At 33.9% G+C, this 16,898-nt stretch overlaps 1 protein-coding gene across 1 annotated transcript; it reads right to left on the bottom strand.

Annotated features, from left to right (window-relative positions):
* Window positions 1–11,790: 11,790 nt before the first annotated feature.
* On the bottom strand, window positions 11,791–15,777 carry LOC149790306 (metalloprotease mig-17-like). Its single transcript, XM_089973195.1, has 4 exons — window positions 15,653–15,777; window positions 14,929–14,972; window positions 12,557–12,665; window positions 11,791–11,974 (listed from the first exon to the last, which is right to left on the bottom strand). The coding sequence occupies exons 1-4, from the start codon at window positions 15,775–15,777 to the stop codon at window positions 11,791–11,793; spliced, it is 462 nt and encodes a 153-aa protein (XP_089829321.1).
* Window positions 15,778–16,898: the final 1,121 nt, after the last annotated feature.

Here is a 16,898-nt window from a genome sequence, read left to right as displayed (position 1 = left end):
TGTAATATATAATCTACAACACACAGGTGTGTCAGCGGAGTTATAACATTACTTATGAAAAATTGTAATTGTTCCTTATCTATATAATAAAGTGATCTGCCCCTAAAATTTGCGAGGCTCTGTATTGGTCTTCACTGACTTGCCTGGAATTGATTATACTACAAGCTTGATCAAATATCTCAATAATTTCGACAATCGACGATATCATGCAAGGAGTTATCCATTGAAATATATATCCCATGTATAATAGATGTTCTGTTTTTCCAATCTATCGGACATGCGATCTTTACACGGTCTTAGTTATTCGATCATACGGTTTACTGAAGATGCTAATTCTGTGAGGGAGAGGATAATTTTGGGGTAACATTTATCACCATATGACACTACTTTCCTCTGCGTCGATTGCTTTCTTTTGTCAGTTTTTAGTTGAAATGTGGGAATTTTGATTTCATGTGATATGAAAATACTAACAAGCTTTAACAGTTCTGCGATTACAAATTCCATCGCAAGTATCCACGTTACTATATTTGGATAAAGCTTGTTCTCCTTTACAAAATAATTATTAATTCTAAGAAATGCGACATTTTATAGATTTAAGTCCTAAGAAATTAAACATATTTAATCACTTTCATAGTTTAGTTTTTCAAATATCACTTTTGAATCATGTGATTGCTGAAACAGACATACGTGCAATGTTTGTCGTTTAGCTACCCAGACTGATCAAAATCGAGATGTCCGACATCAATTATTGTAAGTGAAGATCAATTTCATCGATTGGAAGACTACTAAAATAAGTACTGCTTACCAGGATTTTTGTTTGGTTATACTATAAATTTTGCCTTATTCAGATGGGATAAACTTTAATTATTGATGATAAAAATTCACATGGGAATGAATGTGCATATTACTAACAAATAGAAAGAGAATGTTTGTAAAGCACAATGCATGGTGTCGGTAGAAACGGCAATACGTTTTTAATATCAGCTTTCATTTATTTACTTGTTGATGTTCCACACATTTATCAGAGCTTTATCATCCTTCAAGATGTTGTTCTTTACTTCCTACCAGGCCAAGACCGCTCCGGCCGAGTCATACCAAGGACTTTTAAAAATGGTACTAACAGCTGCCTCGCTTGGCGCTCAGCATTAAGAGGTTAATGTTAGGACTGGTTGACCTGGTGCCAGGATAATGCGACTGGGTGGGACATCATGCTACATGCCTGCGGCATGATGCCCTAGTGCTAAACATCACTACAAACTGTCACAGTGCAGACATCGTAGCAATAGCACTGAGCAATTGTTAAAGCTACGTTAATAATTTAAATCACACACACACCAGGCCAAACTTACCCCGTGCCTAACCGGTGAGAGTCTGATAGTTAAAGTAGCCAGCTGAGCTACCCAACGTTAGGGACATTCATTTAATTGAAGGCATAGTAATATTGAATGCTCCTCTGTCCATACATCAACTCCCAGTCGTAACTTCAAATCTTGGGCCCTCCTGAAAAAATGCAGAAATGACCCCACCACACCCCGTGTAAAAACATATGATCCCCTTGCCACGAATAATGCCAGTTAATCCTTATTATTCGATTTTAAGATATCACTTTGCTTTTCATATGAAAGAAGACATTCCTTTGAAAGATTATGTTCGATACATATATAATCAAGGGATCTTCTATGATAAGGGCAGCTGCTTGATCCTTCAGGCCTCCTGATCTGAAAACAGTTGGCCATTAACAACACTGATGTGGTCAACATATCTGCCTAAACTGAAAGGGTATATTGCTGTAATTTGATTAGATAACAAACAATTCCGTTTGATAAGGAATTAGGTCGGTGCTCAATTCACATCTAAAAAATCATCCTTAGTTATTGGACTTGACCATGTATGTTTAACATTTTGGAAGGTCACTTTGGCTATACATACTGTATAATAAATGCACTCCCCCCCCATCAAATTTTGTGTATTCTCTATGTTTTCTTACGCTGAATATTTACAAAATGTTCTGATTGTTTTCCTAAAACGTCATAGGTTGACGCTTTTAAATGATTATATTGTGGTTTAAGCTCTCAAGTAAATATATAGCCGTGTTGCACCTCACAAAAGTTGACAATAATAACATGCAACATAAAATTGTTTCCCTATGTAACTTTAAAATTTAATATTCACACAAACTATGGCTAAAGATGATTGATCCTTATTCAGAAAATATTGGTCTTTTTAACCAAGGCCATAGCTTATCGAAAGTAGTCAAAAGTAGTACTTCATCCGAAAACTAATTATATAAGAAGACTGTCTTATTTTCTTTGACTGTTCCATTAAAAGGTGGTCCTTGCCGTTGAATGCAACTGCATCAAATTAAGTAATAAACTTCAGGGGTTGTACTAGGTATTCTGGCGGGGGTCGTCTTCCCAATTAGTCTTATCCAAGCGTTTTGAGATAATCTGTTTTCACTCGCTATCTAGACAGTTTGTATGGGGACACGTTACGATCACGAGAGAAGCATAGTGATGTGATGTGATGTAATGTGATGTGATGTGATGTGATTTTGATTTTTAACGTAGCTTTAACAATTTTTCAGTCATGTCTGCAATGTGGCAGTTTATAGTGATGTCTAGCACTGATGTCCCACCCAGTCACATTATCCAGACACCGGGCCGACCAGTCCTAACACTAACCTCTTAATGCTGAGCGCCAAGCGAGGCAGCTGTTAGTACCATTTTTGTAAGTCTTTGGTATGACTCGGCCGGGGATCGAACCCACGACCTCCCGCATCCGAGGCGGACGCTCTAACCACTAGGCCACCGGAACGGTCAGAGAGAGAAGCATAGTGTTAGGTGGTATGTGTTCATTGGCTTTATTTTTTGTTATAGTTCCTCTTTGGCATTTACTTGCTTAGATACCTGCACAACTGCGCTAGTGGGAAGTAGTTAAATGTATTCGACATACTTAGCCATGTGACGTTTAATCGTAGTTTTTAAAACAAATATTTTGTTTGCATGTTTTCAGTCAAACATTTCATGAGGATTGTTTGGCTTTGATATTCTAACTCAATAGTGCTATCCCAATTCTTAAATCATGTATCATTAATGATACTGTACTTGATCTATTTTTATACTTATACGTTGCTCTTTTGTATCTACTGTTAATTTCTGTATACCCCTTTTTGAGCATTTGCAAATTTATTTACAATTTTCAGTATATTTTAATTATGTGCGAACTAATTCAAATACAGTTGCATAATGTTCGAATGCATGATTTTCAAAATATTCATCCCAATCATTTATCATCATCCATTTGCCATAATTTGAATTTGCAAAAATGTGGATAAATCACATTTAGAAAAGAAATCAGGATTATCGTTAAGACGTAATTAAATTTGAAAAGAAATCGGAGAGTATCAACAGGGATTAGACGTAGTTAATAAAACTGGAGCACACAAAGAAATAACTGGTAAAACGTGACTAACAGATAAGTGAACAAATTGAAGAGAAACAAAGGCGGTGGACATAAGAAATATGAAAATGCTGGAGATTCTAAAATTCCAAAACAGTGTCAGGTGTAGTAATTTAATATAACAGCTTATCACTGAAACAGATGTTGGATCTGGCAATGAAAACTTAACTCAGGTATTATTATTTGAAATAGAAAACATATGTTTGCCTACATATATCTCAATATGGTTATGTATATTTAATGTGCTTTGTTTGTTAGTGAGTTTGTTAATTGTTATTTTTTCATCCATGCTATTGTTATGTAACATTGTATGTTGGACTTGACCTTGTCCAAAACTGAGTTCATTTCTGTTTGACGCAAAATTGATTTTTTAAATTTTATTCTGTGTAAGAACCTAATACATAGCTAAATTATTCTCCATATGTATGGTATTAAAATCAGTATTGTTATGAATAGAAGAAAATATGTTTATTTGGGTCAAGGTCTATGTTTAGGAATTTCCTAAGTATAATCCATGTCATGGTTTTTATTTTGTAAACATTAGAATCATTCTAGAATGTTAGTTTCAATTAGGTAATACTTTGTTTTTAGAAAATTTGTAACTGGGAGGATTTTTCAGTCGTGCTTTAAGATCTAACACTTTTAAATTGTATTGTATGTTGTGACCAGTTTTTCATTGTTGTTGTTGGAAATTTTATTTCGAGAAATTATTGAATTCAAGTGATTATTTTCTCTGGAAATATAAAAGTGTTCTGATCAAATTCTTGGAAAGAGACATTCACTGGAATTTATAGTTAATTCAAAGCTGGAATTATATTACGGTGATTCAACAAAAGACAGTTGGCACATCAACACTCTGTAAGCTACCACGTGCACATCATCGCCTTCAATTTTTGGATGCATTCCGGAATTCTACTCAAGTTTATTCAGAACTTTAAATTATTCGGACTTGGGATACGAATTTTGCTAAAATATTTCAGAAAACTTTTTGGAAATTTTGATTGACCTTATTTTGGATTTTTCTAAATTCCACGCATTATTACACATTTTAGAAATCTTTAAGGAAACTAACAGGCCATTAAAAGTGTCATCTAAAGTGGAGATCTGTATTTCAAATCCTAATCAGGAACAGTTAGACTCCTTGAAAACGGTTGAATTGCTTCAGCGTGCTAGAAAATATGATTTTTCTGAGGTAAAGACTTCTGTAACGAAGCAAGAGATAAAAACTACTTTGGTCCAATATTTGATGGAAAAAATGTTTTGGATGAAAATGATTTTGGTTTGATCAGTAAGTCCGTATCAGTATCCATATTTTAAGTCCTTAAAAGTAAAGAAATAGAAATTGAAATACAACATGGCATTAGAGTTAAGAAAGTTTGAGTTTCAGAAAGAGGAAGAAGAAAAATGCAAGTAGATAAAGTAGAAAGAGATAAGAAAATAAAATTGGAGGAAAAGAAGAGAGATACAAATGCAGTTACAGAAAGAATAATGGACTCCAAAATTTCTAGCCTATTATTTAGATTATCGACCTCGATTCAGAATTTACGTACGACCGTATGAACGTGAACAGATGGAATAAAGGTGACTGCAAAAGAGCAGAAATCGAATTAAATAATCTCATATATATATATATATATATATATATATATATATATATATATATATATATATATATATATATATATTCCACATACATTAAAAGACATGGATTTTATAGTGTCAGTATAGAGCAATTTGATATTTTATATACCTATACTATTGGTTTATCAAACTGTGATCCGCCCATGGCGCAATAATACGCATATATGAACATTATCGCAACCGTGTGCTGCTGATTCTAGATCAATGATGACTTCCCACGCATTAATACTTATTGATGTGTGAAAATAACGATAAAAAGTGTTAATAATCCCCATTTGCTAAATGAAATCGCAATCCTTTCTGCTTTCTGTTCCTTCCTCTCCTCTCAGTCATAACGGAAAAAGTACGCAGAAATCTGGAGTTAGAGAGGAAAAGAATTTCGGATCGATACAAACTTTGAAAATGTACTTACACCAAGTAACCTACAATAATATGGTTAGTCGTAATAGTCCGTGTGCACTTTCCTTGGGATTTATCTACAGTGCATATAATATAATCAATGATACAAAGTTGCAAACCCTGTCGACATGCGGTAAATTTCTCGGTTACTTGGTACACATACTGTGATGTATTTAATGTTTTGTTGTTGTTGTTTCCTAAACCTATTTTAATGTTCTAAAAATCGATTATTATACATTAAATATAAAAAATATCCAAAGCCCCCCCCCCCATCTCTGGATCATCGTAGCAAAATATGAGCCAAAGACGAGTGTAGTGGATATCCTCTTGTGTCATCCCTCAATGACTCCTGGCATATGAATGATTGTAAAATTTGAGAGAGAGAGAGAGAGAGAGAGAGAGAGAGTTTTATCTTCGACAGTACTGTTATAAACCGAATAACGACTTAGATCGACAGTACCTATATCAAATTGTTTTAATTGCCTGTTGTTGGCTCGTCATTTCAATTAGCTTCTGTTCCACATTAATTTCCATGTGCTGGTACGTGAATGCCTAATCATTCATGTGAATGGCGTAGCTTACCATGTGTTTGTAGCGTTCTACTTTCTTGATTAAAACCATCTTTCATGTTTAAATCATAAATGTATATTATGTTGATTTAATCAATGTGAAAAAAAATAGTAACTTAAAAAAATAATACACATAAGAGTTGAAATTACGCTTCAGATCAGGGGTCCTAAAAACGCATTAAAACTTAAGGCGAATCATACAAACACTATAATTTACATGATATAAGTTTGTGTCCACACACACCACTGAGCGACACCGTGTATGTAGGCTGTGTTATAAAAAAGTCAATGAAATTTTCGATACGATATATTTATTACTATGCTGAGGGATGGAAAATATTTTATTCGGTATTCCGGTTTCAATATGATGTTGCAGTCTTGTTCTTCCTTTGATTAGAAATGCGTGAATGCAAGATGTTCTTCAGGTGGATATAGATTTCAACATAATTGTTTTCTAATTGCATCTGTTAATGTGTGCAAATCGCTTAACTTCCATAGGATTGTGGAATAAAGTAAATTAAATCGTTTCATGCCAATAACTGCGACAACAGTTTCAACTGAATGAAGCGATGATACAAAATTTCCTTTTATCAGATTTACCTCCATCCACCACCCATATTATCACTTTCAGTAAGGTTAGCAAATCAAGCAGATTTTTCTGTCAAAGCCGGAACCTATTTCTTTTCGCGCTCTATCCATAATGTTTAAGCACACGCATACCCAGGAAGTGAGTGGAACCGAGAGTTGCATCTTTTTCCATAGGGTTAAAATAAAATAAACACCCGATAAAAGTAAACAAATTGTACACTAATTAAAGTTTAATGGACAACTAGCTGAGCTTTTGTTATCGTTAGGAAGGTGTCAGTGACAAACGATGACTTTCTGCATCGTAGGTGGTTAAGTTCTCCTTGGGTAATTAAATTTGTGGTTGGCATCAGTCGGGAAATCTAGAAAAAGATGCCATGTTTCGAAGCGAAAATAAGTCAAAGTACATAATATATTTTATTATTCAGGCATGCCACGTGTACAGATATAGAACGCTAAAATATATAAAACTGACATTTGTACTTCATGAAAATTACGGTATTGTCTGCAGTTAATGATGTCACAGTGTTGATGAATATTGTAGGTAAGTATATATATATATATATATATATATATATATATATATATATATATATATATATATATATAGATAGATAGATAGATAGATAGATAATAAATGTGTTTTGATATGCAAAGACATTTATTTCATATATTTTATCTAACACAGAAGTCCAGAAAATTTCCATTGTCATGAATGGCTGAAATTGATACGATGTGTCCTTGACCTGCAAAACATAAAGAGCACTTTAGTTTACTCCCATTTTGATTTCTCAAATAGATCGCAAGAATTTCCTTTTAATAAATGTGAAATAGCCAAGTGTATATAAACGACATCATCATCATCATCATTATCATCTGATAATCATCATCGCAACTGTTATAATAATATTTTTTTTTATTTTTGTTTCACTTAGTAATAAGAGAATCAACAAAGTGTTATTTATACATTTTATAAGCAATTCATCGGGATGTGTTTGTGTAATTGTCAGGTTTTTTTTTATAGAACATGCGAGGATATAGCTTGCTGAGACAACGGGAGTGAATTGCTTTGCATAATGTACGGCTTGTTCCTGTTGATTCTACCTTGTCTGAGTTGGATTCGAACCTACAATTTTGTAATCGTGAGTTGTGGAGGATATCAACGGTATCACCTAATTCCCAACTCATTTGAATGCACTCACCTTTAGGAACCATTGGAAACGCACCTTCCGTCAATGCACCACTGTAATATATATATATATATATATATATATATATATATATATATATATATATATATATATATATATATATATATATATATCGATGTGTGTATTTGTGTGCGAGCGTTGTGTGTGTCTTTCTCAAAGAAATTAGCATGCATGCATTTATTTTCCACCGATAGTCACCCACCAGTTATTTATATGACTGATATGCAAGAAAGTATACGTGAGTGAATAACTGACTACATTTAAGTGTAAATAGCTGTAAAATATTGACATCGTACATCTTGCCAAAAATTATTATCAAAAATAAGATATTATGTTGATTACATCATACCCTTATACCGGAAAAATATAATGTGAAGAATGAGCTTTTATAACTTTTTAGATCAGTTGTAATTTGGGTATATATATATATATATATATATATATATATATATATATATATATATATATATATATATATATATATATATGAATAACCAGACAGAGAGACAAAGATGATACCTTTTTTTCGCCACATCTGGTCCCTCTAGCTGCACCGTAATATTTCCCTGTGCAGTGACCAGTTTTTGGATCGGTACATGTCATAAATTGACAGATCGTATTAATCGGACCCTACAAAAAATGAACGATATCGACATGTCAGACGTGTATGAGGTCAAAAATCTAACCAAGCACAAAAGTTAAGAATCTTTGAATTTACTGATGTGTTCCAATGGCAGCGAAAGTGACCCAGCTGGTGCGATTTACAATGAAATCAGTTATAGTCTGTATAATTTTCATGTTACATGTGGTTCTTTTCAATGTCCATAACGGCTCTTATCTGCTAGTGGTGATGGGGGAGGGGACACATGTTGAAATGTTGTAGTTGCGAACCAAAATGCATCATTATGCTAATTATATATTTCCTTCCTTCTGTAAATTTTCAGTGCAATCCAGTACACTGAAAAAAATTCTGCTAGATCCATATTATGAAACATGTACTGGGCCCTAACGTGAACTTGACAATATATTTTGAACGTCAACATCGGTTATTTTGTATTATCTCGAAATAGTTGAATCCAAATTAAGTAAATGACATTTCCTTACATCTGATCCCTCTAGACACGCGAGCAGTATCACACAAAGCAGCAAAAGATTGATAGATTTTTACGACATGTTCGGTCGAATGCGTTCCCAAAATGATTGTTTTATTAAATTAAAGAAACAAAGCTCGATCATTACGAATCCCACTTCCAAATATTAGAAATGTATTTTAATCAGACGACAGTTCTGAGTCTGGACTGATATTTTGAGATTTGCATCATTTCCAAGTCCCTGACTGCTGCAATATTGCGCTTGGTATTGTTTATATAGCTCAACATACACTCAGATCTCACTTCCTCAAAAGAATGACACATACTAGTAATATACCTTTGATGACGTAGTGTGTGATATCATAACATGTACGTGCTGGTAGTCCTCATTTCAAATGTTCGAACCGAAGAGTAAAGCTAATAAAAAGTTTGAATAAAACTGAATATTGTTTCAACAAAAATATCAAATGAATAATAGTGAAGTAATTAATTCAACGTAGGTTGACAGCTTTAAATATGATTAATTAGCTCTAAAAATGTTATCAACTTAAATATCATGACTGGAATATTTTTTTACAGAAATGTTTTTTGCAATTAGTTTTCTATCCAAGCTACAAAACTCAATATATATATATTTCTCGTCTGTGCTAGGATTTCTTTTATATCATTACTGGGATTTCGCCTAATCTGCTAAACAATAAAATGGCGTGAACCATATGCGCATATGTTCTGAATAATCCATGGGATGGGCCCTCCATATCAGCCGATACATATTTCAAATTATTAAATGATTATCATGTGTTTTAGCCACGTCATAATACATATCGTAGAGAACTAATGATTATACATTTCAATCTAGCTACAGTGCCATCATCTTGCACGACGTCAGCAATGTGAACTATGTTGAAACATACTATTTTGTATTTCTGCATGTTTATTTTATTTTGATCTTTCTTGAGGATTTTTTAATTATCTATTCGAGTTTGTGCAATCGTGGATTATATTCCAAAGTATTGGTACACCTCTAATTTATCGTATATATATATATATATATATATATATATATATATATATATATATATATATATATCAGCGAGTTGACCGTGTTCTTTTTGTAGCTATTTAACCAGTCTAATTAATTCATTCCTCTTCTAACTTCTGTATAGGCAATGTTCCTTTAGAAAAAGTTCATGTATATTGTCAAGGCAGATGAATATTTGTTAAGAATTATTTTGTTCTTGTATGTCATTTTGTTCCTTGAGTTCTTGGATTATTTTAGATGTCAAATAATACGATTGGTTATTTAATATTGTTTTTCTCCATCTAAATACCTATTGACAGCATGTCGAGGAATCCATTAAAAATTAGTAGATCGTTTTGTGCACGTTTTTTTATTTTTTTTTCATCAAAATATTTATGTTGGGTATTGTGTAGACAAAATTTTATTGGCATTTCGTTGTACCATGCACAAAAATATGTATTCTGCATTCGTATTGTATTTAAATGCTGCAAAGATGATTCTAAAGCGAAATACGGTACTAGATAATGAACACGAAGTTAACGCACGGTTATTGTACATCAGTGCTGTCCAACCCGCGGCCCATGGTGTCAAAAAGGTTGGACAGCACTGTTGTACACATACATTTGCCAGTACACAGAAATTCAGAACCCAAGCATGCGCACGCATACGCTCGATTTACATACCCCGCAATAGACAGAGTGGATTCCATTAATGTGATGACATTGCTCATGAGGACTGTACCGTTGTCCAGGCTCCATCTTGGTAAACGTCGACCATTCCGTCTCGTCGAAGACACCACCCAGGTTCATTACACACTCTCTGAAACAAGAAAATGAAATTGTTGAATGGATACAAAGATAAAGATGAAAGGTACCTCGCTATCTATCTTCTCACCTTCCTTCCTCCCTACCTCACTACATTCCTTTGAGAGAAACTGAAACACACACACACACACACACACACACACACACACACACATATATATATGTATGTATATATGATTGATAATACAAGGAATTACTATTTAATATAAATAATACTATCATACAGGTTAGATAATTCTTAATTCGCACTCTATGGAGATTCGAACCCAGATCGCAGGTAAACGGCACCCATCGCCTTGGCTGCACGTACTAGTCCATATTCCATCACGACTAAGCACATAGCACCAAATTTTAATGCAACTGTTTCAGTGTTATATGCTTTGTTTAGCAGACACTCCCATGGCAACCTGGTAGTTAATTGTCATCTAGTATTATCAAGTATTATCTTGTAGAATCCAGAGATGGCACTTTCCGTTGCGTTTGGTGTATATTTGTAATTTTCTATAACTAATCCTATAGACCTTATTTTTTTTTCATATGAATCAAGAATGCTTCTGTAGATAGATGAGAATTAATTACTGGGTCGCCATGCGAGTGTGTCTACTCCGCACGAGTGCATATAACATGGGCTCAGTAGCATCATTTTATGTTGATGCGTGCTTAGTCGTGATCGAATATAGACTGGTGAGTGCAAGCAAGGCGATGGGTGCCGCTTACACGCAGACCTGGATTGGAATCTCCAAGGATTGCGAATTAAAAAGTCACTCACCTGAATTATATTATTATTTGTATTCAGTAGTATCGGATAAAGTGAGTGCACAATGAAAATGTCACATATACCAACATTTCTCGGAATACATCTTAAAGCGAGGCCAAGTTATGTTTCTATTCAGATGTCATCTCAAATTCAAAACCCACGAGTATTCCAAAAGTGTATGCTCCTCCTCATGCTCGAAAGAAAATTTGAAATAGGATGTTATATGCCGATATTTATAGTACATACTTATCCTTTAGAGTCTTTTTGAACGATTCCACTGAGCAGTTGGAGAAAAGCCAGGGATTTCTGGAGTATGGACGGGCTGGGTCAGGTGCCAGCACTACACTAGACATAATATATAAATCGTCAGCATCACAGTCTTTAGCATCCTTTACGCCGTCGTGATATGCTCCAAGGCTGGAATAGAACAAAATAATAAAGTGAGGGCAATTAGAACTTTGTGTGATCTCTCAAACCTAACACGGTCTGTCGTAATCACATTAGGTTGATATAGATTCACAACACCAGTTCCAACGCATTATTGGAATCCTTGAAATAATGTGTGCAGTTTCTGATATTTACCATTTACAATTTAAAACTTATAACGCCATCATCGACCTTTTTTATCAGCATTTTATTACTTTTTTCAGAGGGATTCTTTTTAGCAGCATTACATTTTCCCAAGCCGAAAGAGGAAAACCACGATTTGAGCACGATATCTGCGAGAACAAATTGGATGAGCATTTTGCTCAAATCTGGGATATCATGTGATAATTATACTTTGTGTATTTTAGCCAATTTCCTTTTTTTGTATTCACGACATATCGGATAATACGAGAATCTGGTGTTTGTGATATAGGTAGAAGAAATCATCAACCTTGAATGGATGGCTATTGACAGCTGCCCTTGTCTAAATCATTATTCCAACACGGAACAACAGAAGTGATAAGAAACTGAACGTAACTGTTGAAGATAAATAGGTTGCCAGGGGTGACTTACTTGTGCCCAAGTTCATGCGTTGCTGACTTCACCGTCCGAACATAATCAACTGCCTGTATAACCGAAAGTCTGGTACCATCAACACATACCCCAGAATTATAGGCAAGACCTGAAAATGAATATGAGAAGAAACTATATATTATAATTGCATTCCCATATGTTAACATTCAAACTTATTACTGGCTCTGAGATGGACGGGCAAAATGTATTGATTACAAGACACGTTAATCCATGGTTAACGTGTTGGAAGTTTCTTTTTATATTCCACTCTATGAAGTGGAATTCTTCATAACTTTCTACTCTATAAGTTGTAAAGCAGACAAATGAAAAGCTAATGCCAAACCGATTGCTTTGACAAAAACCGGCATACTGATATAAATTTAGTCCCTGCACCAATACTTACAGCGATTTTCTTGATCCAAGAGCGTATGACCATAGGCCTGAATTTAGGTGCAGGAACATTTATAGGTAATTCCAAAGGTGATTTAAACTGCCAAAATGTTTATTTTACGTGTAAAATCAAATTGTATCGAAATTAAACTAGACCTTGAAACAACTATCAAACGTTAGAGTCCTTAAATACCAACACAACTGAAAGATAATGGAATTGGCTACCATCGGTGAAGCTTAAATGTTGTCGACTGAGAAAAATGATAAAACTTACCCGATACACGCGTATTATAAAGCAAAAGATAATTAAATACCGTGTATTCTACGCATTATATGTTTCATAAAAAATATTGAACCACCAACCAGTTACAGGGTTAACCTTTTCATAACGAATGCTGAAGTATGTATTTCCACAAATGTAAGTGAATGAGCTCGATGTCAAGAGTTACAACTTTGATTAAACCCTATTGGCAACGAAATACTTAGATGAAAAGCATAATGTAAGTATGATTCAGTCCATATTATAAAACGTTATAAAAAGTTTACGGAGATACAAACAGGGAGTACGAGAATAATCTGATATATTAGATATATAGCATAGCACTTGTACAATGACCATCAACACAAAATCATCTAAACAATCCTTAGTCATGTTGAATATATGCATATATATGTGTGTGTGTGCAAGTATGTATGTGTGTGTATGCATGTATGTATGTGTGTATGCCATGTATGTATGTGTGTTCATATGTATGTATGTGTGTTTGTGCGTGTGTATGCATGTATGTATGTGTTTGCAAATAGAGCTTCGAATATGTACTTGCAAGATAACACAAAGGGATTTGTCTGACGTTGTAAAATATGCTCTATAAAAGCGGCATTATACGTATTAAAGTGACGCATTCAGATGTTTTCATCGCGTACTCATTGTGTTCATGCTAAAATCACACGACAATAACCGATAAGTTTATGCACACATGCATACATAGAAACATAAAAAACTGGTCCTATTATAAACCTCTGTATACTAACTAAATGTTTTCGTCATGCAAGGATGTTCTATTCCTAATTTTACCTCAATTAATGGATAACTGTATAAAACAACAAACGATTTTGCCCCTAAGATCTAACAGTAAATCTTCTGTTTGAAAAACTTGCCAATGTTTATCTAATAGCAAGATCTTTGTAAAAACACTTGCCCCTAATTTATCTAAGACTACTTTCTGATATGATGCCCTGTTAGCACCGTTTAACTGTATAGTGATGGGTTACATAATATATATTGCATATGTAACGCACTATATATATATATATATATATATATATATATATATATATATATATATATGTGTGTGTGTGTGTGTGTGTGTGCGAGTGTGCGTGTGTCATATTTAGTGTTTCGTGAAATTCAATTAGAACTCACAAATGAAAGGATGAAAAAAAGAAAGAAAAAAAAAACCTTCTTACCAGTCCTCATTGTTAACCCTTGTTTACAGTCTTTTGGTAGAGGTTTTTGTTGAAGCTGTTGAAAGTCATACAGAGAAAAACGTTTTTCGTTGAACCTAGCAACGTATTTCTTAGTCGTTAATGTACATCATAATGCAAAACTGTTCATATTAAAACAGTACAAACAATGGTCCATATGACTTGAAAATTGTTGTTATTGGAGAAGGACAGATGAAGTTATACACATGCGCATAGGTCGAATGCCTTATTAACAAAAGCACTGGAACAATGTCTGGGTGACACAAAAATTAATCTTCATTGTCTGGAACCATATTATTATTCTCCTCTCTTCAACGATTTGATATCAAACAGCTTTGTTGTACCATCTTCTTATTAGATGCTAACTTAAATAACGAAAAGTATCACTCACATGTACTAAATCTTTATGAATTTGTTTGGCAAATTATTTGTTATCGGCAAGAGAGAGGCATACTGAGATGATCTTAATTCGTGTGCTTGTGTACGCGCTTTCTTACCTGACAGAGTATTTTTATCTATGGACTGTTTATACAAATCGTAGCTGTAAAGAAAAATAGTCGTCATGTGTATTTGTAGAAATTACATTTCAACAAACTGGCATAAAAATTCAACTTGATTTATAGACAAGATCATAGCATTATAAAGAAACCTCAGAGAAGCCTGAATAATAATGAACCTGGTCCATAGATCTAAGGTAAATTATCATGACGTCTACATGAAGACTATATTTGTTATATAAGCTAATCTAACCAGCGAAGGTAGAATAAACATGCATTTGTGATGTAGCCTTTCACACGAGAACCCATGTCAAAAAAATGCAGACATTTATAACTTACCTATTCTTATAATTGTTAAGATAATTATGACGCAAATTGCAGAAATAATGCTATGACAATTCTTGGCATTATATATAGACGAGTGTTGTTCGTAAATGAGTTCTACAAAGCATGTGCGATCCTCATAAAATGTGCGTTAAATATACAGAAAGGGAACACATTAAGTCATGTTGTAATTTAATTTTTAGAGACAAGAGTTGCTGTGATATTCCATGGGCTTTAACTTTAATACAAAGCGTTAGGCTTTACTGAGTAAATAGAGAACTGTGTACTTGCATACGATCCATTCACATATATGAATCGTATTCCGAGCGTAACATGAGCGTATGCCACGCAATCATTTTATCCTTATCGTTAAGGTTATACCAAGAGTACATACACTTACCTTGTAAAGAGCATTGCGTGGTCGTATTGAGGGTCATACTTTATGCCATGTTTCTCGTCCCAATTAGATAGATCTTCAATGTAATTATATGCATCAATATATTTTGTTCCGTTAACAACTGTCATCTTGGAATCTTTGTGTGGGAAGAGGTATGGATGCTTTAAGAAATAGAAAACAAAAGGTAAATATTTAGCAACGGCAGATAAGCAATAGCCCTCAAAATGTCAAAGGGAGACAATTCTTTCAGATCCTTGTTTAGTATTAATTGCATCTGAAGCTAATGATACAGGTGAAAAGAACAAAGCGTATGCTCTGTATCTGGTTTAGATGGGTACTCTAATGTTTACCATATCCTGAGCGTATTTTTCTTTCCAGTTGAAATTATAAGGTTCACACAAATTTGTAACCATGGTTGTGCTCGTAAACTAAATAGCATGTGTCCTATCTAGACAAACGTAGCGACAACATGTCAGGATGTAACTAGAATAATGTAATGAGCCATTTAAACGCTCGTAGGAATGGTCCACAAATATAGAGGTGTCATTATCATAGGGAGAAATAAACCTCCTCGTTGCATTTACTTGTAAACTCCTAATAATAATGTTACCATGTTCAGTCATTATTGCTAAAATATCAATAAACAGTAGAATGATGTAAGGGAAAAGATCCCCCATGGTCTATATTCACGATGGATATTAAACCCAGAAGATCAGTGACCAATTTATAAAGAAATTCATCTTAAATGTAATAAACACAAATTAAATGGGTAAAAATTTGGAAATATTTACAGTTTGCCGAGTTGCTTCCTTTACCAAAAATCAAACAACAAGAGTCAAACATAGCATTTTGTATTTATCTGCATTAGTCACGAACACACAAATCAAGCAGGTGTCCTCACCTTGGAATAACTAAAGAAGAACCTTCCAGATAGGTCATAAGAGAATAACATAATTGATGCTATCACTTATCTTACTGGTGACCGAAAGCATTCCTATCTAGAATTATTGTACCATAACATCGGCGGCATGGCTCCATCGCCGTTTTATTCATGAAAATTTGTATTTTCCTCTTTGTTGATGACATAAATTGTTTTCAGAATGACTTAGATTTATTCAATTAAATGTTTGTCATAAATACATAAAGGTTATACAAATGACGCTATTTACATTTTAACAGTGCCATCCCTCCTTCTGATTTAAATATCAACTCTCTTCTGTTTAGATTAGCATCATCTGTTTGATAGCAA

The sequence above is a fragment of the Sinohyriopsis cumingii genome, chromosome 10 (genome assembly GCF_028554795.1).
Source record: "Sinohyriopsis cumingii isolate HCF-2022 chromosome 10, ASM2855479v2, whole genome shotgun sequence".
Lineage (NCBI taxonomy): Eukaryota > Metazoa > Mollusca > Bivalvia > Unionida > Unionidae > Sinohyriopsis > Sinohyriopsis cumingii.
Note: the sequence above shows the minus strand (reverse complement) of the source record. Positions and strands in the feature narration are given on the sequence as shown.

Bases quoted from the DNA above. Each gene is read 5' to 3' on its own strand.
- LOC149790306 (XM_089973195.1), bottom strand. From the start codon at position 15,777: ATGACAGTTGTTAACGGAACAAAATATATTGATGCATATAATTACATT. The intron at 12,666-14,928 runs GTAAGAAAGCGC...ATTCATTTTCAG, and splicing joins AGATAAAAATACTCTGTCAG to GTCTTGCCTATAATTCTGGG. The intron at 11,975-12,556 runs GTAAGTCACCCC...GTTCTATTCCAG, and splicing joins ACGCATGAACTTGGGCACAA to CCTTGGAGCATATCACGACG.